Source organism: Ornithodoros turicata, chromosome 9 (assembly GCF_037126465.1).
Source record: "Ornithodoros turicata isolate Travis chromosome 9, ASM3712646v1, whole genome shotgun sequence".
NCBI lineage: Eukaryota > Metazoa > Arthropoda > Arachnida > Ixodida > Argasidae > Ornithodoros > Ornithodoros turicata.
This window is the reverse complement of record NC_088209.1, coordinates 1,379,872-1,406,458: the sequence shown is the minus strand read 5'-3', so window position 1 is coordinate 1,406,458 and position 26,587 is coordinate 1,379,872. Positions and strand designations below refer to the sequence as shown.

The window sequence follows — 26,587 nt, the reverse complement described above, 5'->3', positions numbered from 1 at the left end:
AAAAGATCCGTTATTGAGGATCCAATATTGATGTAGCTTTCCCTTGAACGATTGCAGTATGACGGTCCTCATACTCTCTTCTCGCACTCTGGGAGTGATTTTATGTTCCGTAATGACTTCTCTTACCCGTAATCACCAGTAAAGGTGTTCTCGGCAAGGCTATATTGACTGACGTGGAATTAAGCAACGTTTTTCTCTCATGGATTTTCTGAAGCACTGCGGGGAGGCACTGGTCTTTGCTTTCGGAGCCATTTTAACTCATAGAAGTGACTCTTTTTTTTTCATGGATGTGGCTGGAAACTTGTAAAACCATTATTTGTGTGTATAATTTTTGAGTGGTGGTGAAACGCCGACGACAAAAACGTGCCAACGGGCCCCGACGACGTTCTCCCTGTGGTGGAACAAGACGATGACAACATCAAGCAAAGCTGCAGTGTTGGAGCTGACTGAAGGCGACAGGAAGGCGAACAGGAAGGCGAACAGGAAGATTTTTAATCATTACCAGACCTCCTGTGCTCTTCTAAGGTTTAGACTTTTGATTAGACAGGCAACGTACGCCGGGGGGCGCTATGTGCAGCGGCTGAGCTTAACATACCTCGCAGTAGCACACTTAGCTCCCCTAGATTTGTTCAGTGCCTTAGGTAAATATGCAGTTGCGTTACAATGCAGAACGCCACAATCTCAGCTGTCAGCCGCTCGCGATGACCCGAGCAGCCAACGGCTCGTTGGGACCTTGACTTGATCATGGGTGCTGAAACAGCTGGCAAAGACACCCTCTAGGTCGTCCATCACAAAGCGATGTAAACGCGGATTCACTGACGTCATCTGCCAGTCCTTTTTTCCACGGTGAGCTGTGTTATCCACTCGTCACACTTAGTGCTCAGGATGGACCTTCGCGCCACATAACCCGTGACATAGTACACGAGCCTCTGATCACTCTGGGCAGACGCATACGATACATGGTCATCATGCACGTTTAGTTCCTGCAATGCGTCTTCGGCAGTGTTTAAATTGTCACATGAAATCAGTTTGTCAATTAATCTTTGTTGCTCGCTGAGCGCTACAAAGCCTGTCGTGGCATCCATAATTTCAATATATAACTCAAAAAATTGCGTGTCAGATCCTTCTTACCCTCTCCCCTGTTTCGATCGCTATTCATTAACTCTTATAAATTTCCCGATTGCTCTTTACTAAAATTTCCCGCACAATGTTTGATCATTACTACAGGAAGTGTGGCAAGGAAAAATCCAGTCACCCGAATTGGCAACAGTTGATGTGCACTTCTTGCTGTGGACAGCGTCATGTAATGTCACAACAGATTTCCTCAACCGTTCAGTCAGTCTCCCACCACAGCGAGAAAATTCGCAGCTCGTCATTGCACCCTTGCATAGGAATGCTTCCTCCAGGACCCGCTCTGCCTGCGAGACTGTGAGCACAGTCCTTTTGTAAAGACACTTTCTCAAATAGTAGCAGCATGCATCGAATTCCTTGTCGTCGTTTGTGCAGAAGGACACAACCTTGGGATGCGTGATCTCGTGTGGGTGCTTGCTTACTTGTGATGTCACATAAATAACCCCATCGTGTAAGTCCGCAATGCTGGGCTTCGACCAGTGCTCTGGTACCTTCAGTTGCCCTGCTAGCTCCAAAGTCAATTTAGTGTTTTCATTTGTGCTGTCATCGTCCTGCCCCATGTCCACATTCGAGTGGATTGATCTTCCTGATGCATACCCAAAGGGCAGCTTTAACGGAAGTGGTGACAGTGATTTATGTCTTCTGGAAGTCCTCTGGACCCTTCGATCCATGAAAAACACGCAACAAGGGCACAATCCAATCATGGTAGAACACTACAACTGACCTCCTTTGTTGTACACCATGCCAGCCCAGGAGTATGAACTACAGGGTTTATGGCCTACTCTGTAGTCACTTTTGTGGCACAAATCAGTCGCGTCGTACTGCCTGCGGCTTATCTGCCAGAAAATTTTCAAAACCTTTCGAGGGAGCTACCAACGATGGTGCAAAGTTTTGTCGTAATCTATTAAGAAACAAAAAAGTTTGTGTTGATCCCCACGTCCCCCTTTAACTTATAAAACGCATCTTCGTGCTCTTCAAGTAATACAAAACCGAGCTATTAGGATCAAGTTTGGTTTGCCATTTTTTTTCATTTATATCCTTACAGTTCACGATATAATTGCTTGCGTGCACTCAACTTGACTTACCACATCTTACACCTCAATCTTGTCAAAAATTAATTTTAGTCATCTCAGTTCGAACCAACGCACGAGGGCCGGACCTGGTGGTAGGCCTAATTTACTTTTGATGAAAATCAACTATGGGAGGAAGGAATGAACTATAAGAAACTGGAATCAAGGGACGCCTCCGCGGGATTCGTACATGAAGGCGAGACTCCAGTTGCAGTGGCGAACAGAACACTTTGCGAGCCAATGCAATGTAATAGTGTAAGGAACCCCGTGTACATAAGTTGCCTCCCCGTCCTGGATAAAATTTCGTATACAGTAAATCTCGGTTATAACAGCCCCACTTATAACGAATCTTCGGTTATAACGAATGCCTCACGAACGACCGTCAAAATTTGTATTGAGTCTATGGAAATTGCCCCCGCCTATTATGAACGAATTGCCGGGGAGCCTTCGGTTACTGCGACCGAAAGACCTCCCTCGACCACTGGAGAAGGCGAGCGTGCGACGTCAGACGCCCGCGGATTTTCAGGCGCCGCTTGCACGTGACCTCGCTTTGCAGCCAATGCGCTGTCACCATCAGCGCGCGTTGCACGTGCACCCGTTTGGCCGATGATTAAGGCGTCATGGATGCAGGTGAAGCGGGAAACTTTGCGAAACTGCTTTAGAAAAGCTGGATTTGTTCATTAGGCACTGGCTACAGACGCCGATCGTGAAGTGGACTTTGGTGTGCGTGATACCGACACAGAACTTTGGGACAGAGCAACGGCTGTGAATCTGACTGACGGCTGTCAGTCTTTCGAGGAGTTCGCGACAGCAGATGACGACGCACAGGTCGTCGCGGACTTCAGTGATTCGGACATCATTGCCGACGCCAAACGAACTTTTCGATGACGATGATGATGACAGTGTCTTCCCCTCCTTACATTTTAACTACAGCGGAGGCACTCAAGTACGTTGCTTCGCTCCGCGATTTTGTGTACGCGAAGGCGCTCGCCGCGGCCCACCTGGACCACCTTGATGGCTTAGAAAACGCCGTGATCTCCGCAACTGTGTATAAACAGGCGCCATTAACGATGTATTTTCAATGAACGGCATACATGACTCATGTTTCTTACACTGCTGGCCTTTTGGATCAAATTTTTTGTCCAATCCATTTATAGCGAACTTCGGATATAATGAACGGGTTGCGCGCGGCCGTCGAGTTCGTTATAACCGAGATTTACTGTATATTTCGTTCACGTGTTTCTCTGTCATTGGTTCGAATATTTTGTGGGACTTTAAATTCGCGAAAAAAAGGGCGTTTGTGAATTTCATGAAAAATAGGTCCTCACAAAAATTACTACTTATACAGTATTTCTGATTGGCTTTGTGTGTCATTCCCATTTGTGTGCTTCTGCCATCGTTTCTCATGACGTATGTCTTTCCTATAAAATCTTGGGGCACAGATGGACACTAAATCGCCTGCCACTAATTACTGATATCTCGCAATATACTTAGCAATTCACAAGTCTGTTTGTTGTGCAAGATTTAGAAAGTACATCGGGAAATAAATTGCGCAGCAAAATCTTAATTCCAGCTGAAACTGGAAATTCGACGAAACCACAGTGGTGTCATATTGGATTGAGCAAATACGTATGAATAAACAACAAAATTCGTAATGCATCATGGAGAGCTACTGAAATTTTTTTTTACACTTCTTGCCAAAAATCCTGATCCCCTGAACATGCTCATACACACTCAACGAAATCTTGAATAGCCGACACAGTGAAAGACAAACAAGGTCAGAGTACAGCAGCGTTGAATAGGATTGTATAGCTCCAAACCATGCTCTCAACCTTCCTCGGCTGTTACATATACACCAAACCAGAAACTAGTTGCGAATTTCCAGGTAGCAGACGACAAAATTCTTAATCTTTCTTGTTCAGGTTATTAAAAACGACCAAGGTGAGACTAACAGCTTGACATAATTTCAAGCGGGCCATTCGCCACAAAAACCTTTTAAGGAGCACTTTTGCGTCATTCCCGTAGCACTCAATGTATCCACATGACGAGAAACAAAATTTGTATAAATTCAACCAAGTACCGCAGAAAATTGAATAAGCTGTCATTCCATGCAGTATAAATCAGTATTATCTACGCGAGTTTGACTCCATATGGAGAGCCAGAGCTTTACCTGTACTTCTTTTGTCACTCGTGATGGTGCATCCAATTCTTGCCAATTCTTCATTTATTGTCCTATCTATGTAAGTGACCATTTCCCGTATGTGCTGAATCTGTTCTGTGGGTTGGCCCCTGAATTCTGCAAAGACAGAGATAGGAAAGTCACGCAATCACTTATCTCATACCTTGCAACATAAAATGTAAAACTGTAAAGCTCGACAGAGAAGGTTACAAGAGAAAGGCAGGAAGTATGAAGGAAGAGTATGAAAGTCTAAGTGGAAAGTGAAACCAAGGATAAATTGTATACTCTTCAAACAAAAGCTTTCCCTCAGACTGCCTTCAGTCATGTCATATTAAAGGGGCACTAAATTGCAAAAACAACTTTCTCTCAAATGAAAGTCCACGTTCCAATTCAAACAAGATTAGTTGACACGACGCTACCATTTACAAGAAAACCGCTATGAAAATGGGAGCCGGCAACAAATGGGGTCCCTCAGGAGGCAAAGATTGGCGGCATCCAATCACACAGCAGGAGAAGTGTGCGCATACCTATCGTGGGCGTACGGATTTGGAATGGGTCCGATCATAGTGTTCTGTACATGCATTTTTGAATACAGAGTCACTGAATTGTAGCCCACATCCGTTCTCACGAATGTTCCACTGACAACGTTCATCTTCACGTCCTTCGTTGCCACGTCATCCGATGCCAGTCCGCTCCGCAACGTGCACTGTTTTTCATCGGGACTGCTCCATGGCGTGGCACGAGCAGCAGTTACTAAAAACACTGATGCACAAGCTGAAGCATCGTTTACTGCTTAGTGCCGAAGCAAAGAAGAGTGTGGTATAATTTCAAATGTAGCTCCGTAATGAAATCAAAGTTTTGAATTGTGATTAGAAGTACGAAACTAACAATGCGCATAATGTAATTTGAAGTGACCTTGATTTTGCATTTTAGTGCCCCTTTAAGACCTCTCTAGCATTCATGCCTCAGACTTGCTGACTGACTGACTCAGCCAGACTTGCATGTCTATGCCTGCATATGATGTCTATACTAGCTTGCCTGCACCCTCTCGCTTCTTACTCTCTATCTATCTTCTTACTCTCTATACTCTCATTACCAGTCTATCACAGGGCAAAAGGTTCTAGGCCCTTTCCTCATCATCCTCATCGAGGACCTGACTCACAATATTTCCTAACATATCTGACTGTCCACCGGTGACTGTCTTATACAGTCACACAAAATTCAAATTTTCTTCAGGAATACCTTCAGGAATACCTAAAAGCAATCTCCTAACTCCCAAGTGTGTTTGAGTTGGAAGCTTAGCTTTAACGTGACCAAATGTTGTTATCTTTCTTTCTTCGGCAGTAAACACGCTAACCAGAAATGTTCGCACATAATGCGAGGTTTCTTTTTTTACATCGGAAATGAGTCATTAAAAATGGGAACACATTATACGCAGCATTTTCACGCTAGAGTCACCGTTACCCAGCCTTCCCAGCTCCACAGTAACATATCTAGAGCAAAGTATCACGAAGCAAGTACTAAGAGAGGGACAAATGAAGGTGTGTAGCGGTCTGGACATGTGCATTTGGACAACCCAAAGCCCCTGAAAAGAATATCTTGGAAGCTGAAGAGGCAGAGACACTTCTTTGTCAGCGGAAATTCCCAAGACTGGTTGCTGCTGCGTCATTGAACAAGATGACTCGTTTGTTCACGAGGTGCCTAACGAAAGGGAGTCATTGGAATCACTGCCAGACAGCGATGGCGACGCAGAAAACACGCAAGCGGAGAGTGTTAACTCCCATCCGTTTCACCCAATAAATCATTTAGGAACAGTTGGCATTCTATCCAGTTGTCCCACATGTGCAATTGCAATTGTCGTATGAGAACGCAAAAGTCCTCCATCGCATTATTTGTGGGTTCAAAGTAGCCTGTCTACCGTGGGACAGTGAAGATTGTATGTGGTCAAATATGGTACTACCTCTCCCGCACTCATATTCCTCTCACAAATTCATACAAGTACAGTCAAACCTCATTATAGCCAAGTATCCCGGGAACTACGAAAATGTTTGTTACATCAGATATTTGTTGTAACACTACGATACAAAAACTGTAAACCACGCTTACGGATTCCTGAATATGAGCCAGCTGTATCGGCAATTGATATGACGCAGCCTAGACATAGGAAACTCACTCAAAACGCGTTTATAAAAATATAATTAAAAAATCGATGAATGGACCATTTCCGACAACGCGTATGCGCATGCCCAGCCCTTGTGTCCGCCATCTTTGAGTGGAAAACATAGCCTGGACCCACGTGCGGGCGACTGTCATGTTCATGGTGGGGAGATTATCGGTTTCAAGGTTACGCGGACGTTTGATTGATTGATTATGTGTTTAATGGCACAAAGGCAACAAAGGCCAAAGAGCGCCAAAACCATGGTGAGTGTGTCGGAGATGATTATGGGAAAGATGATGTGAGAGAGTGTGTGGTAGTTAAAACCTATCTACAGGTATGAGGTATGAGCGATGAGATTGACCAGGATAAGAGAGAGAGAGGGGGATGACGATAACAAGCGAGCATGGCAGTTAAAAGCCGGACGTTTGAGGTCTGGTAATAAGTACAATACGCTTTCACTCTTTCCGCATTTTTCTTCCGATCTTCTTTTGCTACTTTCCCACGCAACGTACGTGCGAGTTCGTAAAGCGTCACCATTATTGAGGGGAAAGACACGACGTTCGACATTCCACCGCCAGGGGCGACGCGAATATGGAAAAGGTCCATTGTGCTGCTTCATGGCAATTATGCGACCTTATCGATGCAACAAAAGGCCTCAGAGCTCTTCATCAGAACCATGTTAAGCATTTCAGAGTTTTGTTGCGACAGGCTTCTCATAATCTTTTAAGTCTTCCTGGCGTCATCATAACCCTGTTAACTCTGACGTCAGGGATTGCTTCCAGATAGTCGGGGTGTTGTCTGTGACATCAGAGATCGTTCCCAGATAGTGTCTGCGTAACTACTCAGTGCAGCCTGACTCTGTCCTGCATTAAATGGGATTAGTTGCAATCAACTCTACTCCAATGCAACCGTGTGTGGCCCCCATCCAACTTCTTGCGTGACCAATCATCATTGGTTCAGTCTTACAAGTAAAAATCCGATTTTACTGAAAGCTTATGACATCGTTCGGGGGTAGATGCTGGATTTAACCCAAAGTGGCCAACTGCGCATTCGGAGGGTAAATTCGGGGAGTAATCGGAATAAACCCGAAAACCTCTGGCCCTAGTCATATCCCAACTTTATGCGAATACCGCTGCTTCAAACGATTTCATATAGTGTCTAAGGACTACTGACGGTCATTATGACATTCCATGAACATTATACATGATGTGTGCCATGATTCGATTATATGCAACTACTGCTGCTTAAGAGTGTCATTCAATGTTTTATTTTTTACTTTTTTTTTTCCAGTTAGTGCCGCGAAGCAACTGGGGCTATGAGCGGAGTACAGACGTGGACATATGGAGAGAGGACAGCAGGAAGAAATGGGGGACAGAGGGGCAATGTTTTATGACTGCCTGTTAATGACTATCGGTAGTCATAAAACACTGCATGACACTGTAGTTGTATAAAGTCACTTCATGAACAGTATCATGAAAATAGTCATGGGATGTCATAATGACCGCCTATAGTCATGAAACACGCATGACACACTCTGAGGCAGGGGTAGTTGCAAAAAGTAGGCATCGCCCGTACCATGAAAGTAGTCATGTAATGCCACAACGAACAGTCAGTTGACACACAACACCATTTGACACTGTTTGTAGCAGCGGTAGTTGGGTCAAAATCTGTATCATAAAAATAGTCATGGCCATAGTAAGGCCCTTCGTTTTCCGCGATTCCGTGAAATTCGGAATTAATCGCGGAATCCTTCGTTTGGCACAGGGTTTCACGGAATCCTTTCTTTTTAAGGGTGTGTAGATATTAGAGTTCTCAAATTCGAGTCGAATATCAATCACTCGAAGTATCCGATTCGCGAATTGAAATACCCAATATTCGGGTTTCTGGATAATTTGACTATTCGCCGAATACAAACGACATCTCCCAAAAGTGGGCTTCACCTGACGCTTCCCTGCATGAGGTGAAGCCGCCCCTACAAAATTGAAGCCTGCTTTACGAAATTGTTTATGCTGCAGGACAAAACAGACAGATTGTAGTTTAGCTTAGGATAACATTAGCCCAAGTTTATTGTGTACACTTCACCTGAGAATGGGCGGCGTCCCTCCCGTATGCAGTTTAGGGGTAGCAGTGGGGGGATTTTGATTTGATATCTGGAAAGGCTGCCTTCAAGAAGTTAAGACTTTTAAATAATTGCTACAGTGCAAGAACAAAAATGGGTGTACTAAAAATGGAACTTCCCCAGGGCATGTATTGTAAACTCCTTCCTATAAAGTTCCTATGAGCTCTGTAGATGCTGAAAGATCTTTCAGCAGGTATAAAATGATTTCAGGCGACAGATTGCATCAGATGAGAACGCAAGATATCATGTATGTAATACTGAGCCACAACGTGCTTTGAATATCTGATTTTATAAAAAATTTTGTTCCCACATTATCCAAGAAAATAAAGTGTCTCCCATTTCATGCAGCTGTTGACTGCTCGCCGTGGAAAATCGCGAAATTTACGAGTCAGTGCCGCGGAATTTTGAATTTGCCGCAGCAGAAAACAGAGGGCCTTTGTCATGGCAGTATTTATGGAAATTAGAAACTATGGAAACACATAGAATAAATATGGAATGCACTGTTGATATGGAATAAATAGAAGTCATAGATAATCTATGACAATATATAAATTACCAGTAGTCATAAAAAGACGAGTAATGACTAGGGATACTGAATATTTGCATCGACATTTCAGTCGCGAGAACTGCATGATACAGTCAGTGGGGTACAGATTAAATAAGATGGTGTTTGGATTAAATTTTTTGACCAGTGGATCAAATTGAGTGACCAAGGGATTCAAATGTGCAATAAATCCTCTAGTTTATAAATAAGTTTATTACTTTTTACTAGTTAAATTAACACAAGGTAGACTTACTAATACTTTCAATGAGTAATAATTAGGGCTGTGCGAATCCGAATATTTGAAGTCGAATCGAATACCGAATCGAATTGGAAACCAAATGTCGAATATCGAATCGAATATCGAATATTCCCGACAGATATTTATTTTCAGCATCAAAATGTTACAATTACAGGGTCAAGTATACGTGGCATAATGAAAAGAAGAGTCGAAGCATCCAAAAAACAGGTTGAAGCCTATACAGAGCCATAGGTTGTTGTAGAGAAATACTAAATGTTCCACATGCTGTGGTGTGAGGCTTTCTCTTCTCACTGTTACAGTATTCCCAGCAACTGAAAAGAGACGCTCACTTGGAACTTCTGTTGCTGGTACCCCTAGATATTTCAGTGCGACCTTTGCAAGATTAGGAAAGGTCACCTTACCAATTGTCCTCCAGAAGTGAAGGGGATCTTCCTTGCGGGAGATCACAGGCATTGAGAAAAAACTTTTTACTTCCTCAACAATATGGTTACTTCTTTGGCTTGTAGTTTTCTTGTTCGAATGGATGTGCAATTGATCAATGCTGTCCCATACGGAACTACAAGATGGCTCAGTGTGGTGGCTTCCATATGTAGACGGCTGTTGAGCCTCTGAAGGAGTTCCTGTCGGCATCTCTGCAGCAACAGTGTTGACCAGTAGGGTATGCTGCAGTGGCTCTGTGCAAAATATATCTTTGTAACGTGGGTCACATGCTGTAGCTATCTGGAGCTCTTTACGTTCAGTGTGGAAACTGAAGCGAACTTTGAGACATTTTAGCAAATTTGCTGCAAATAGAGAGGCTTGCCTTTCAGCAACAACCTGTTGTTTTAAGACAGCTTCAGATCCATACAGAAATGGTATCACGGATGAAAGAGTGCTGTACTTCTCCCCACTCAGTCCTTTTGTTGCTTCTGCAATCGGCTGCAAAGCTGTCACCATACCACATCCTGCTTCCCACTCACCTGGGGTCAAGTTTTCAACTCCAGTGTCAGATGAGAGAAGCTCAAGTGCAACTGCTTCTTTTAACTTCAGCAGCCTACACATCATGTCGTATTCACTATTCCAACGTGTGTCAACATCCTGGATAAGCCCCACTGGAGCAATCTCCATTCTTTGCTGGTATTCCTTAAGCCTCCTCAGTGCTTGTGGGCTATGATTGTGGTGCCCAACTATAGCACGAGCCTTCTTGCACAGTGCACCTATTCCAGTGGTTTGCTCTTTAGCATCTTTAATTGCTAGTTGGAGTGTGTGAGCCATGCATGGAAGGTGTATGACATCCATAGCCTTAACAGCAGAAGTAATGTTTCTGGCATTGTCTGTCACAACAAACACAGGTAGCTGTTCTGTGGGAAGACCTCACTCTTCAATCACAGATGCAAGTCTGTTCTGAATGTTAAGAGCACTATGTTTTTCAGGCATATGCACATTTGCTAAGGTCATGGTCTTGATTTGAAAGTCTGACGTCAGGTAGTGGCATGTTACACAGATATACAGTAAACCCCCGATAAGTCGTAAAAACCGGAAAAAATTTCGAGATAAGCGGGGTTTCGAGTTAAGCGAACAAAGAAAATTACGTTGCCACAATGTTACCACAATGCACTATGTTGTGAAACGTAAAAAAAAAGCGTTCCTACGGTAACAGGGCTCGTGAACAATTCCGAAGCCATTTATTTTTTAACATCATCTGAGACGGAATAACTCCGTAATAGCAACTGCTTAGCATTTGCATCTGGGAACAAGAAAGCATCTTCAAGCACTTCAATGCAATGCATGAGACACTCCTCCCGGCACGTCACTACCGTGGGCACTCTCGACCATTTCAGTATCACTCAGTTCACCGCTACTGGAACATCGCCGTCGTAAAGCGCATAGTGCTCGAAGTTCAAGTCCTCTAAGTCACTCTCCCCACAACATGCGAGGCGCATCACGACGTTGCACAGTTCATCACAGTCACTGAACTAGTCTGCTGGCTCCGGTACGGCGGTGGAAGACCAGAAACCCGTATGAACGAAACAGTTCACGATAATGGCTTCATGTACTTGCTGCCAGGCATTTGATAAGTGCAACCTTTCGCTCCAAAGCCAGGGACTTCCACGTGCGTTGTTCATCCATCACGCCGCGAAGAATGAAATGAGGCTGAGACGTTCGGACGAATGCAGAGGAGGAGGAGGAGGAGTGACGTTGGGTGGAAAGGGGAGTGCTGTCTGACTGCCGCAGCTAGCGGCGCGTGAGTCACTAGGACTGAAAGGCTTTGACCTTGACCTAGCCTGGGGGACCGAAGAATGCACGTTATCAATCGTAGGTACGCTGACCTACCGGTGATGGAATTTCGAGATATCCGTACTCCGGCAAAAAAAAGCTTCGACTTGAAAGGGCCCAAATACATAAGAAGCATTGGGACAAGGATCCGGACGCAAAAAAAATTCGAGATAACCGATATTTCAAGATATGCGAGTTCGAGTTAACGAGGGTTTACTGTAGCTGTGGTTGGCTCTGGACGTCCAAAGGTCAGTTGTAAAAGAAATAGACTGCAGTCCTTTTTCAGCGTCATCACAAATTTCCTTCTTTAGCTTCTGCACTGTACTTCCGTACAGTGCTGGGATCACACTTCTGGAAAACGTGGTGCGATGTGGTATGTTGTACAAGGGCTGAAGATACGCAATTAGTTCTTTGAACCCCGTGTGTTCGACGATGTCAAACGGCTGAAGGTCCATTGCGAGCATTCTCGCAATTCTCTGTGTTATTGCGTCGCGTTCCTTCTCTGGCAGAGTTCGCTTTTGATATGTTGCTTGTAATGTCTGCTGTGAGCTTACATTCTCGTTTGCCCGTTTCTTACCTCCGGCCTCTAGAAAACGAACGTACGAGGAGTGATGCTTGTTCTTCAAGTGGTTCGCAAGTGGCGTTGTCGTGCTTGACGGTGTCCTGAGTGTGGCGTCGCACGCATTGCATTTAGCGTCTTCGGACGTAACCTTCGTAAAATATTGCCATATGCCACTCTTCGCAGCGCTCATAGCGACTTGAATAAATGTTTTGTATCTTTGGGAAGCCTTTGAAACGCACGAAATGGAAACGAAACTAGGTGCGCCGCTGATACGAGGCACCCGCAAAACGCTCGGAGTCGGAACGCACTCGTTGACGCCCACGGCGCCCTCTCGTGCCCGGAGTTGTAGTTGCAGAAAGTGCGCAGTTTCGGTTTGGGTTCGGATGCGTATGGTACACGTTTTCGTCGCAATTACGGTTTTTCATTTTTTAAATTTTTTTTATCGTGCAGTGCATTGCCGTTTGTACTTTTGACAACTTGGGCAGCAGTATTCGCAAAATTAGTCGAATATTCGACGAATAGTCGAATATTCGAAAATTCGTATATCTGATAGTATTCGATTCGCGAATCGAATAATTCGAGTGTTTAGTATTCAATTCGTATTCCAGTATTCGAATATTCGCACAGCCCTAGTAATAATCACTACTCATCACCCTTACAAGAGAGCTTACCTTGGGTTGTTGAAGCTTTGACACCTTCGACACCTTGTTCTTGAGCATCACTGCTGCTGGAGCTATCTTGCTCTGACATATTATGTGAGAAATGCATCTGGCTTGCTGATGGCGATTCTGATGGTGAGCAGCTGTTAACAGATGTTCCATTTTCGTCTGGATTTGTTTGTTCAGTTGTGAAAGGAACGTGAGACACTGACTCTCCTTGACTGAAACCCATCTGCGCCACAACTAGATCAGTTTTGTAGTTGCAATCAGTAGCATCGCTGTCCAAGACCTGTGATGCTTTGCGGGCTGGAGCAGATCGTGGTGGGCCTTGTGCCTTCTGCAGAAATGCAATCTTAAGTAAAAGTGTCAGGTCATCACTTCACACTTAACGTCTCAGGGTTACTCTTAGAACAAGATCCTCATCAAGTGTTTCGCGGTGGGCAAAGTATGAACACCATGAGCAAGGTTTGCTCCAACGTGGCTTATTGTTAACAGCGTGCATGTGCAACACTTTCCAATATGTTGCATGAAATTCTTGGTTCAAGGTTATTTTGTATAGTTGTATATAGTAAATTTGGTCCAGGACAACACTGCCTCTGGTTGTGTGGGCAGAAAAAATTGTCCCGCAGGCACCTGCGTGTCCACGTATACAGGTACACAGTTGCGGATAGCCGATGAAACACGTCAGATGGAGTGTAATCATTGGCTCTCCCAACTTGTTGAAACTGGGAGACGTAGTTGTCTTTTTTCTTCTTCATGCGTTAATAGAGAATGAATTCTACACACAGTAGCAAGAGTTAGCTCCCTATATTTTTGCAATTTGTCGGAATGTCTCTAAAAAATAGCGTTTATAATTAGGGGCTTCAGTGTTCAGGTTTTATTTTTTGTGAAAACCGGGGGGTAAATATCGGTTTGAAAATCAGGGCCTGCCAAACAGAGTAGAATCGGGTGATATACTGAGAAGTGATGTATTTTCGGGTGAAAAAAAAAAAAAGAGATACTTTTATATGTTGAAATTAATTAATTAATAATTGGGGGTTTACGTCGCGAGACAACTGAGATCATGAGCGACGCCACAGCGGTTGGTCTGTGGAGTGTTGAAATTAAGTGAAAGAATATTTACTAAGAGACTGGTAGATAATTCACTGTATAACCACTAAGGCTTGCACTGGCCCCTGTGTATAAAAATAATAATATGCATGTTCAGTAAAGCATCATCCATCGATGAGCGTTGAGAGCATGCTCGCGCTCGCGTTGGTATGCCTCGTATATCGTTGGCTGTTGCTGCATCCTCTTTACTACTCCACGTACTTTGCTGATACAAGATACTCCCTACAAGATTTGAAAGTTGGCTTCACCTAACACTTCCGTGTATGGCGTGCAAACCTACTTCAAGGAACGCCGAGCGTTGCTTAACTCTTTGTTTCTTCGCTGTTTAGCGTGATTTTTCCCGATTCCTTTGATATTTTTGGTAACAGCAGAAGCGTATACAAAGAGGGGAGTCAAGTCCTGTAGATCACATAAACAAAATACAGAAGCCGACACTGAAGATTTTTGTTTAAGTTTAATTTGTACAAGCTTTCGCGTGGAGGTCCACGCTTCCTCAGGTAGGGTTCCGCTTAACAGCAGAAGAAAGGGTCTCGTCGACGTCCACGGAAAGCACTAACAGTACAAAAATCCAACACTGAAGTTTTCAACTTACTTATTGACACAAGCTTTCATGTAGCAGACTACATTTCTTTGGGTGTGAAAAACACAGAGCATTTTTGGTACGAAACCAGGGTATTACTTTGGTTGGCGTTGCCATTCTGCAAGGCGGCTTCACCTCATTATTGAAACAGATTTTGAGGGACAAGGGAAGCTGTCATGACCCCATTAATCTAACTTATCACTAAACTAACAAAGTTGATGATGTCTTAGGTTAGTTTAGTGAAGTTAGGTTAGATTATTAGGGCCATGGCCGCTTCGATAATGAAGTTGGGAGTGCGAGGCAAGCTGCCACAGCCGCACTAATCTAACCTAATATATCACTAAACAAAGTGTATGATGTCATAGAAGATGGCTTTCCCGTAACACAAATAAATGAATCGAAAAGTTATGCGAAATCTACAAAGGTACAACACTACGCATTCGTTGAAGTGGGCTTGACCGCAATAGACGGAAGTGTTAGGTGAAGCCAACTTTCAAATGGTGACGCCAATCAAAGGAACATTTTTCACGCTAGAAATTGGACCTGCATGCAAGCGTCCACAAATCCAAACCCGACGTGTTTTGTTGACTTCACCAGCAAGACGTGGCGCGGTCGGGAGTGGTCGCGCGATTGCCGTAGTTTGCGCGTGTGCGGCTCAAGCCCTTGGTTTGAACTTTCGCAAGCCCGGTTTACGGGTTTTATTGGGTTAAACCAAACTATTTTGATGTAAATCGGGGGTAAAAACGGGCTTCATCGGGTTTTACCCGAAAACTGAGGACCCTATTTATATTGTATGACCAGTATAAAACATAACTTTGTCTACAGTTTCCTTTCATGTACAAAAATTAAAAAATTTGACAAACTTTTTCGGCTCACTGTTTGTTGTGTTCCCCATTCTTTGTACATACCTGTTTTAAACTTTTCATTGTCTATGCCTCCTATTCTACCTATTGTCAAGGCAATAGGGAGAATCCCATTAATGGCAAAAGGGCAAGGGTGCAGGCCAGCTGGTACATGGTGAAAAAATTTGGAACCCGAGAAAAGGACAGAGGAGGAACGTGTCGTGTCGTCCCTCCTCTGTCCTTTTCTCGGGTTCCAAATTTTTTCAGAATCCCATTATTTTGCTAAACCAGCTCAACGCGGATGTCTCCGGACAGGTTTCACACACAGGTTTCAGGTTTCAATTTCAAGCTTCCTCTTCCAGGAAACACCTTCTGGGATAGGGTGTCAGAACAGTGACTGCATTCCGCAGTATGGTACTTAGTACTCTTGTCACCGGCAATGTGGCACTACTGTACGATGGCAAAACGGCGCGGTTCCAAGAGCCGTACACACCTGAGTTGTTTCAATATTGTGAACTGGAGGCCTGGACAAACATAACACTGGCACCAACATATTCGAGAAAGCATTCTGCAAAAATGCTATCGATTACATTTCACGTATGTCCTACAGAAAGCGAGCTACGGACTTACAAAAGCGAGAGACCTAAGTTAGGAACTTTTTGCAGCTTTCGTAAGGTTATTAAAAAATTGTGCAAAAAAATGTTATACAGTATATCGTTCATTATGCGATTGCACCCAAAAGATGCTCGATGAAGCCAGTAAGTACTGTACACAGATGCCGAAGGGATACTAATTATTTTTTGTGCGTGCCATAGTTCTGGTTCGCTTTGCTGTACGTTAGCCTCTTGAAGGACCTCAGCATTCAACAACATGCATCAACATGCTACAAGCAACAAGGGGCAAATTCAATGGCATCTCCACCACTGGAGCGACAGTTAAGCTCTGTCGCAGCTACAAAATCTCGCATCTACCCCCCGTAGATATCTGTCGCTTGTCGCCAGAGACTGTTGCCCGACGTGCACCCAAATCAGCTAGATTTTGATGCATATAAGTGGACCGAATGATAAAGCGTAGAGATGTGGGGGCAACGACGTAGCGTGGGTGGCGAGTCAAGTTCATTAAAATGAGATTTTGAGCTTGTAGGTGGAAAGTAGTCGTTTGAATGGATGGTTATCGTGTGTGACCAAGAGCTATTGCTCAATATGTGGAGGTGGGTAGAACTGCAGCACCACCACATACATATATACAGTCAAACCTCGTTACAACGAAACGCGATATAACGAAATTCGCGACAGAGCGAAATAATTTGGATTTCCTAGCAGAGGGCCATAGAGATCAATGTATTTTATCTCCCGCTACAACGAAATACTTTTTAGCCGCCGCCTCGATACAGCGAAAGAACGAGATAAGGTTTATGACCCCAAAGCCGATTTCAGGGTCATGAAAACAAAGGGCGCAAGCTGCGTCCTGTTCCCGCGGCGAAGGATGACACGCGCGATTAGGGTCGGGAGGAATCTGGTGCCTACAAAAGGAAGATTGAGTCATTGGAAGGTTTGGGATTTTCCTTCTGCATAGCGAAGCTGTTATAAACTACTTATACTAGGCTTTAGCAGTGGTGAAGGCAAAATTTAGGCAGCGTTCACACAGGGCAACTTTTTCCAGCATCTATGAGCAACTTTGGAGTTGCTGTTAGCCGGCAACCTCCAGCACTGACACGACAGTTAGCGTTGTTCGAAACCGTGCTTCATTCCTCAAGCAACCTGTCAAGAGCCACTAACGCCACGCAATGACGTCAGCGTCATTATATTCACTAACGGGCTTTATTGAAAAGGGTTTCTCCTTTTCGCGCTGGTTTTGAACTGTACGGTTGCAGCCAAGTACAGAACGAAAAGAGCACGAGACGCAAGGCGCCAACGTGCGTTTGTGGGAAATGCTTTGTTCGCGTGGTGGCCTACGTGACGAAATCAGCCAAATTTTCTTGACGGGGACAAACATCTCGTAGCAACGAAGAGCCTTAGGGAAGACGCACTGCCACAGACGTGCTTGGAAGGTGTGCGGAATCGCGACACGATATGGAGAACACTGCGGAGGCTTTGGCGGCATACGAACAATGCGTGACAGTGCATGTTCTAGGCATGACGCAGACGCGAATAACCCTCTATTTCATGCAAGAATAAAATGCCGTAAGTGCTGTTTGGCGCTGTATTTGTAGTTGTTATAATATTTGAAGAAAAACTTTTCCGTATCGTAGCAGGAGCTATCGATGCTTATGTACAGCGCACGCCCTCGCGAAGATCGCGATTCGTGACCTTCAATTCCATACAGCGAAATGTTCGATACAACGAAAGAAATTGCGATCCCTGTGAGTTTCGTTATATCGAGGTTCGACTGTATCGTAACGAACTTACGGTGGTGTAAATTTATCTTAGTGTTTATTTTCTTGGGGTGTTTCAATCGAAAGTTGACGATATTTGGGACGGGCATGCCACATAATCAAATGAAAAGTACCAAGTTTTCAGAACTCAGAAAATCTCAAACCCTAATTATGATATATCTGCATTGTCAAGCATTTCATATTGGCACGCATATTTTGGAAGATGCTTGTTCATCAAGCCCCGGGGCCTAATGATGGTTGTACCTATCATGCACACGTGCACAGGCCAGGATGTCCACTGCAATCTTGTTTGTACACTGGGAGCACCACATGTAATGCGCCATTACATGCGGTGCTCCCAGAGTACAAACAAGATTGCAGTTTGCTATCTCAGAAACTGACCGTCCACCCTTTTTCACCAGTTGACCAAGTGGTGATGTGCACTGTCTCAAATTTTCCAAGTCCTAAAGATGTAGAATACAAACTAACAGTCAAAGCATTTTTAAAGGTCAATAAAGGTATTTTGTTAGATCACAGAAACAGCATGCAAAGATCCCTAGAGACAATATTCCCAACAGCACCCCCTATTTGTCATGTCAAGCTGAATACTACACTTTCCACAATCTTTGTATCGCTGAAGCAGCGAGTATTTATAATTTGTTGAGATATCCAAGCCACCCTCATAAAACATCATGTGATGAACTGCGCTGGTTGTTCCCCTTGTGTGTGCCTCGTCATTTATTGCATCACACAGCCCGCTGGAGTAATGAGAAGTTTTGCAATTGCTTGAAACTTCACAGAAACTGAGACGGCATGAGTAAGGTACCGACCTTTCCGTGATTCCGCAAGAATGCGCGGAATTTGTATTTTTATATGGAATTTCATGCAACTACGAATCTTGGCTGAGGAACAAAGTTTTGATACCGCAGATGGATCTACAAATGGCTCATAACGTCATTTCCATAACTGAGAGGAAAACAAACGTGTTCCCAGAGTTTGAGGTAACTCATTAATGTAACTAAGTTCCATTTTGGTAACTTGTAACTTAACTCGGTATGCAAACAACTCAGGGAAAAGAGGTGCTGACGCCAGGAATCGAACCTGGGTCTTCTGACCGGAAATCAGAAGACCCAGGTTCGATTCCTGGCGTCAGCACCTCTTTTCCCTGAGTTGTTTGCATTTCGTTAATTTCTGGGCGTTTGAGGCTTACTTGTCTGTGTCGTCCCTAATTGTTGGTCTGCCTCGGCCAAGTCTCGTTGTTTAACTCGGTACTTTTGCGCTGTAGTAACTTTCAGAGGAACTCGTTTACTTTTCGGGTAACTTCGCCAAAGTAACTTAAGCTAAGTTCCAAGTTACTTTTAATTTGCTTTTCACTCACGCGCACATAATTTCTTGCTTTCTTTCCGGTTCTTTCGTTGAATTTTATGCCGTAAAACGTGATAGTCAATCAAGTATTCTATTCAGGAAGTAAGAACTGCTGCCGTTCAAATGAAGCTGAACCATTGTGCACCCACAGGGAGTAAGATGCAAAGCGTATGAATCGTTGGACATAAACGAAAACGATCTAAGCGTGTTGCACTCCTCCGCAGGCAACTCAAGGTCTAAATCAACTGCTCACGCCCGCTACACCTGTATAGTGCTACTTCGTGTCTGAAATAACTTGGAAATAACTTGCTCTTTTCTTTTTAAGTAACTCCGTAACTGCGAGTTACATTTCGGGCTGAAGAACCTAGTTATTAACTTTGTTACACACACAAGGTAACCTAACTCGTAACAAGTTATTTTTGATCAGTAACTTCTTGATCTACGTGTGTTCCAACCACCTCATGTTCGCAACATTGGTTAACTCTCCCATCCATCTTGTCTTTACTTCTGTTTGGTCTCGTTGGCGATATCCCCTCTAGCACGTTCCTCACTGTGAAGCATACGATGGCTAAACATTCCCACTTAGGAAAGCATAGGTACAAAGGTAAGTATGGTACTCAGGAATTCTACGAAAGCACCAGATTCTTTTTCTGCCATTATAGTGTTAACTATGTTATGCTAGTGTCAAAACAGCACAAAGTACCATGTGATGCTCAGCTACAACTGTATCGTAAATTTGTAGGCACTTTACTTCTAAGTCACACAAGTTAATGAAGGTTTTGTATTTGCGTATCACCGTCAGCATAGATGTGCAAGCACTTGCCAAGGAAATTTGCAAACTTCTGACTCCCTATTGCAGAATTTGAGATTTGCCGCAGAAGAGAAACTAGGGCTGTAGCCACAAATTAAAGGTCTGAAGCAAGAAGTACAATCCAGGAATGATAAAAAAGGTTAACTGACTTGTAGAGAGATAGTCTTTCTCCTCCCTGTCCTGGCACTTGCAACAGCAGCCTGTCGCTGCAATGCAAACAGGGACTGCATGCATTTCTCTTTCGCAGCAACTTGTGCGGCTGAAGAGAGGAGCTGTTCTTGGGCCCTGTTCTTGCGAAGCAACTTCTGCCGCATCATGTACTCCCTCACTGCCGAAGTATCGTAACGTCGAACCTTTGGTGCGAGACCCTCTCCAGTGTTTGCTGCAAAGAGACACAAAACGCTATCTGAACAGAGTCTGTGCTCAATGCTGTATTAAATACAGAAAAATTTCAGTCAGGTATTAGCAGTATAACACTCAAGAGCATTGCTGTGAGGGTATCAGTGTTGCAGAGAGTTGGTTTGACACTGCACTGTAGGCAGTGAGCTTGAAAGTGCAGCAGAGAACAGCTGCAGGTGAGATTGCCGCACAAGCATGCATGCCGAGCCGCAGTGACGGGACCCAGCTTCAAATCCATCAGCCAACTTTTTGCAGTGCCCGTGCGTGCACGAGCCAAGCATATGCATGTTCTAGGTTAGTGTAATGGTGCCTGTACATTGGAAAAGTTGCAGCAGCATGCCAATGTCTAACCTCCAAGAATTTCTCAATGACCCCTTACCAATATGTAACTGCGATTTTCTTTTCACCGACTTGCTCCGACTCAGTAGCTGTCTTTGGGCTGGTTGAGAAGCTAGGCTTTTTGCATTTCCTAAGGGACCATCAGTTTGTTTGGTGATTCCTGCTTCGCTAGTCTTATGGCCCAGCACATTTCTGACGTCCATATTCTTGTGCTCCTCAATTTCTTTGCCTGCAGGAAGGTCGCATGAGACACCATAAGCACCCAGGGCTGCTCTCTGTATAAGAACTTAAGGTACAAATAAAGCTGTTTCGAAAATGTCAAAAATATAATCAACGCATCAATTGAAGCAGCACGATATCAGGTGTGTTCAAGCCAAACGGAGATTCTTTTGTGCACACTGTGAAGCCATACACTTATGTGAAGAAAAGCTACCGGGACATGACCCACATTAGTTACACCATGGAGAAACCCCAGGGCAGGAAAATTTCCAGCGCGTTATCTGCAGCTCCAGATAAGTCACGACTGGTACGCAGAATTTAACTCGAAGCAAGGAACATTGCACGGGACCTAGGAAGTAGGACCTCTAGGCAGTGACGTTAGTCACATTGCTAAAAAAAAGAAAATTACTGCATCAGCATCAATGGGTGTGTTAAGTAGGCTCCACGAAGGATGGAAGCCAGCTGTCTGGGTGCTCAAGATTTTCAGCGACGTACTTCCTGTTTAGCGCCGGCAGGTGACGTTGTGTGATGTGGAAGTGTGGTCTCGGAAGAAAAAAACGAAGTTGCTCCGATGCCTCCATATTTTTATAACTGTTATCGTGCCCTTCTAAAGTAGACAACCTCCACGTGGCTCCAGTATTGGCTGTTATTTGCAGAAATATGGTGCCTTACAGGAGTACAGGGGGTCATGCAAAAAATGTTCAGATTAAGAGGTCTGATGAAGGTGTGCATGCCATTTTACAGAATAGCGCAAAAGGTTTTGATGCGTGCTATTTATTTCCCAGAAAAAAAAAACTCTCCTAAACATTGCTCAGCGAGTTCACCCTTAACTCGCCACTCCAGGTATAACGAGAACAAGAAAGTATGATGCTTGTTCTGGTTTGCCTGTCAGTAGGGGTCAGCGCCTTGTCCCTTTGCCGCCGTAAACCAGTTTTGCCAGTTCTCCCGGAGAATTCGTTATAGAAGGAGCGGCCGAATCATTACCGAGTCAGGAGAAAGGCTTTTTCAGAACGTCGAACCGCTGAGTAGCAGACAACATTTCTCTAGGCCAATCAGCGAGCGTTCTCCTTATAGCGTCAGCGAGAGGTTTCAGGAAGATCACAGGCTGGTACTGCTCTTCGCCGCCATTGCGTACGGCCACTTTTTGCGGCGTACGTTAAATTAAATTTCTGCGATAATTATGACTCTGCGGTGTGAACTACTTCGCATTGTGCATCTTACTGGCCTACTTAAAGGGACTATGAAATTTCCCGAATCCCCATACTTTTTTTCGATGGAAACTGTTCTTCCCGCAGAGAAACCAATATGCCACAAATTTTTCCGGACGAAATCGCTCCACTCTGCGAGGAGCGCGCGCTGGAAATGTCTCTTCCGCGTTTCTCCTTTCTCGCGCATGTTTCCCTGCCGATGGTGTAACTGTACGGACCGCACTTCGGTTCCCCATTACGTCACCGCTGTTGCATAATGGCAAGTAATGCCGCGAGCTTGCGCTGTGGCTGCCGCCACTGCCGAAATCTGCCGATCGCGCGAAAGCTGCTGTCATGGAGATTTCCACTCCCGATGAACGCATACGCGGGATCCTACGGCGCATGCTCCTGGCGGGATTCCTCGGCTCGGCAACACGTTGCGATGATGTGTTGCTGAGCCGGCCGTGGTCGCATCAAGTTACCCGTTGTGTCTCCGCTCGGCAGCTCCCCACGGCGCGGCGCCAGCTGTCCTCCCTTCGCCGCTCCGTTTAAATTCGCTCCCGAGAAGTCCGCTCGCGCGACGAAAGTAAAATTTCGGTTCTAGACTCAGAAAAATGTCTTCTTTCGAACGAAACGAAGAAAAAAATCGTTTCATAGTCCCTTTAACAGTTTTATAGGAAGAAAACCAGGTATTAAAAATGACTTCCGTGCTACTTTAATGCAGACATTTTCACAGTAAACAGCTCCTATGACGTCTGTTATAAATCCCATCTTTTCCATTTCATTCGCTGTTACATGGGAAAATCTTCACAACCACAATCATTTTTTCCAACAATATTATTGGTCTAAACAAAGCCAATGTGTCCTCCATCTGTGCACTGCATTAGTAGACAACAGGAAGTGGTATCAGCGATGGAGCAGTGTGGCACTCCAAAGTTGCTTTTTACTCTTTAGTGAACATTCGACGCTCCAGCTGTGACACCCCAGACTTGAGTGCACCAAAAAAAAAGGGGCACCTACTTAACGCACCCAATAACCGTTGAGCAAAAATCATTTTCTAACTTGATGTATTCAGCAATTGAAATCTTTCAGTCGTCCCGTTATTTTCAACTGCTGTGGCGTAATAATTGTGGGCTGGCTCCGTTTTAGAGCCACGTGTGTCTCCTGTAACACCCTGTCTGTATGTCCACATGCTTTTGGCTTACCGTCAGACTTACGCAGGAACGTTTCCAAAACTGAAGGCTTCATGCCTGGGAATGAAAACTGATATTCTACAGCGGCGTGACAAAGAAGAATGGGATTGTTGGACCACCTCCAACCAGATGTTTGGATACGCTTCACATGAGGAGCATTATGTTTGATGACTTTCTACAATGCAGTTATCGTGGCACCCGAACTGACTTAGATTAGACACACCGAACAACGTTCGCGAGGGATTATTATGACCTCGTAATTTGCTGTGGATAATAGTTCCCAATGATCACTTTTATCTCAAATATATGCCATTTTGCATTCAGCGCCGCCAAACAGTCCCCCCATCCCCTGCCACACTGATCATTTGCACACCCCGAGGTTGCTCCAAGCAAGCTAGCCAATGGGTCTTATGTATGCCTTTTTTTTTTCAGACAGAGTCTGGAGCTCTGTTTGCTCACACACCTTGTGTCTCCCGCGTGCACATTCCGTTGAAACTTGTTCGGTGGTCGCGACATGGTCAGCTCGATGATGACTCTTTGTGCAATTAACCTATGTCGTCGTATCATTCGACATAACATAATGTCAGAAGTGCTCGCAGCTTTCAAGCAATAAACCCACAACAGCATCAACGACAGCAGCATTCCCAGAAAAGCAACAACATAGCCTTCGCTATGTTCCCGCAGCCACCACCACAGTTCGTACCAGGCAAGAATGCTGCGTTCAAATGGGACGAATGGAAGAAAGCCGATCAACTTAACAATGCAGTCACAGAGATGGCTAAACCAGATACAGTTCAGAAAGCACTAGTGTTTCATGCGTTAGCCCAAACAACCAGGAAGTATGCAGACACATTTCTACCCGAGCCTGAAGATCAAAAAGACTCTGTCAAGTATATCCCTGACAGTTTCAATAAGAGATACAAGCTGTACTGGAATGTTATGCAGACTTCCGCAACCTTCAATAGCATGATTCAGAAGCCACAGTCCGTAGATGATTTTGTAACGGAGCTACAGCATAAAGCTATCCGATGTGGCTCCAGAGACAAAAAGGAGCGACTAATTGGCGACAACATCATTGTTGGTATAGGAAATACTGCATCGACAGAACGCCTGTTTCGTGAACACATTATTTCGTTGGACAAAATTATCATCATGCTCGAGCCTACCGAAATATCCAAGTAGTAAATAAGGTCGCTGAAAGACAGCAACCAGGACATGGCTGTGGATGAACTTGGAGTACAGCTGCGTCGTCTGAAAGGTCGTCAAACCAGCTTCCGACTGCACAAGCCTCAACAACAGATGACAGACAACCTGTTCAGAGACGTGTGATGTACTATGCACCATGTAACTGCCCAGCATATGGCAGTACATACTTGTCACAACTGCGTAAAATTTGGCCACTACACCACTGCATGTCGACAACGCAGCCAAAATTATGATTGCGAACAAAGAATGTGAATGCTGGAAAGAAGGGACTGCAGCAATGACCTATATTCGGGATACCTCACAGTACGCACTGCAGACGTCAACACAGTATGGCACGAGACTAACTGTCGAAACATCCAAACTTTTAAATTTTACTTCGCGCACTTACAGAACCTGTCTTAAGTGACGGGACTTTCAGCAAAAACTACTCAGAGGAAAAAAAAAACGTGTGGACACTTAGTGATTTTTCCGAGTAATTATCCGGTTTACATAACTATCTCTTGCACGGAGCAGTGCACCAATGCGCTGTTTGGATCACCTATCCAGCTGTCAATTTCACGTTCATCCGCCTCATTCACACATAGGGGCAACAGAAGATGAGGAAGAGCCGCAAGAGATGCTTTGCTATTCCTTCTTAGAGCGACTGGTAAGCAGCGCTGGCGGTTCTGTCATTCCACAGGTGAGATAGCGTGTTATCATCATGGATGATGACGAATGTTGCCTCGAGCGCCGTGAACTAGTAGGGTAGAGAAGAAGAAGGAACGTGAAAGCGTGTCCTGTGGTGTCGCTACTGTTTCTTATCTTCCGTCACTCCCGTGTGGCAATCAGGCAGATGAACACGAAACTGACAGTCGATCCAAAAAGCGCACTGGTGCGTGGATCCGCGCCAAAAGTATGTAAACCGAAACTGATTAATTACTCGAAAAAAATCACTAAGTGTTGACATCTTTTTTTCTTTTAGCATTTTTTGCCGAAGGTTCCTATACGTAAAACAGTGGTCCCGTAAGAGTGCCAAGTAAGATTTAGAAGTTAGGATGTTTATTTAATTAGAGAGCGTACGCAAATGAGCCGCTCACTACTCAGTTTATGGCCGATGTCCCAACCACCTTTACCAAAAAGAAAGTTCTTGGATTGCACCGGGGGCCTTCGTGAAACCCCCGGTATACAGGTCCCTTTGCTTAGCTTCTTCCTTATGGACACACGCTTTCTGTCTTGTTCTTTGACTGCGGACACGATCAAGCTCCCGTCTACGAAGCTACTGCTCCTGTAGACAGGCAATGTTCGGGCGGGAATGAAGCAAGAAACCAGCCAAATCTGTCTCACCTATAGGAATACAACTGAAGTACATAGCACACGACGCAGAGGGTGCGCCACACACAGTTGCGGTGGCCTATTCATTCCTAAATTACTGTAGGTGAGCTAACGCCACAGGAAACCGTTTGATGTTCCAAATGTTTCAGGGTGCTTTCTTTTACGATGCGCACTATTTTATGACCTTCTACAACTTCCTTGAAAGTGGATGTGTACCTGCTGCGTTAAAATGTTGGAAATGGTCTTAGCAATTTCCTTAGCTCCGTCGCCAAATTGCAATTCTCTCTGCACACTCATGCAAAGCAGACACCGTTCCTCGGTTGAGTCGAGAGAGGCGTTAATAAAGATGCAGTTGAAAAACTAACTGTGTGTAAGTGCACCATCATTCTACTCAATGTGAGCTTTCACGCTTTTAATAGACACCACTCGTGGAACTGCTGGGGGAGCAGGAAATCTATGGGGAAAAAGTACCAACACTTGGGCTCCCAATTTACGTTGAATTAGTTAAGGGAGTGCGTCGGTTATTTGAGTAAATTTGGCTTACGTGCAAGGTTCGTCATTTCTGGTGATTATAGCGTCAAAAAAGTCGCGTAAAACCACACCAGTGTGATACACGTTTCAATTGCCTATAGGATACTTTCTCTATGTCACCTATCTTTGCCTTACTTTGCAATACCTCGAAAAATATGCATATTCGCCGAAGACAAGGAACGC

The 26,587-nt window shown here is 44.5% G+C and overlaps 1 protein-coding gene across 3 annotated transcripts in view; it reads right to left on the bottom strand.

Annotated features, from left to right (window-relative positions):
• The window catches only part of LOC135368048 (centrosome-associated protein 350-like), a 168,599-nt gene that overhangs the window by 108,839 nt on the left and 33,173 nt on the right, over positions 1-26,587 (bottom strand). For all 3 annotated transcript variants that reach the window (XM_064601126.1, XM_064601128.1, XM_064601127.1), the window contains exons 9-12: positions 20,798-20,986; positions 20,169-20,401; positions 12,950-13,274; positions 4,372-4,497 (exon numbers count right to left, since the gene is read on the bottom strand). In XM_064601126.1, coding sequence (XP_064457196.1) covers positions 4,372-4,497; positions 12,950-13,274; positions 20,169-20,401; positions 20,798-20,986 — 873 coding nt within the window. The remainder of the gene's footprint in view (positions 1-4,371; positions 4,498-12,949; positions 13,275-20,168; positions 20,402-20,797; positions 20,987-26,587) is intronic.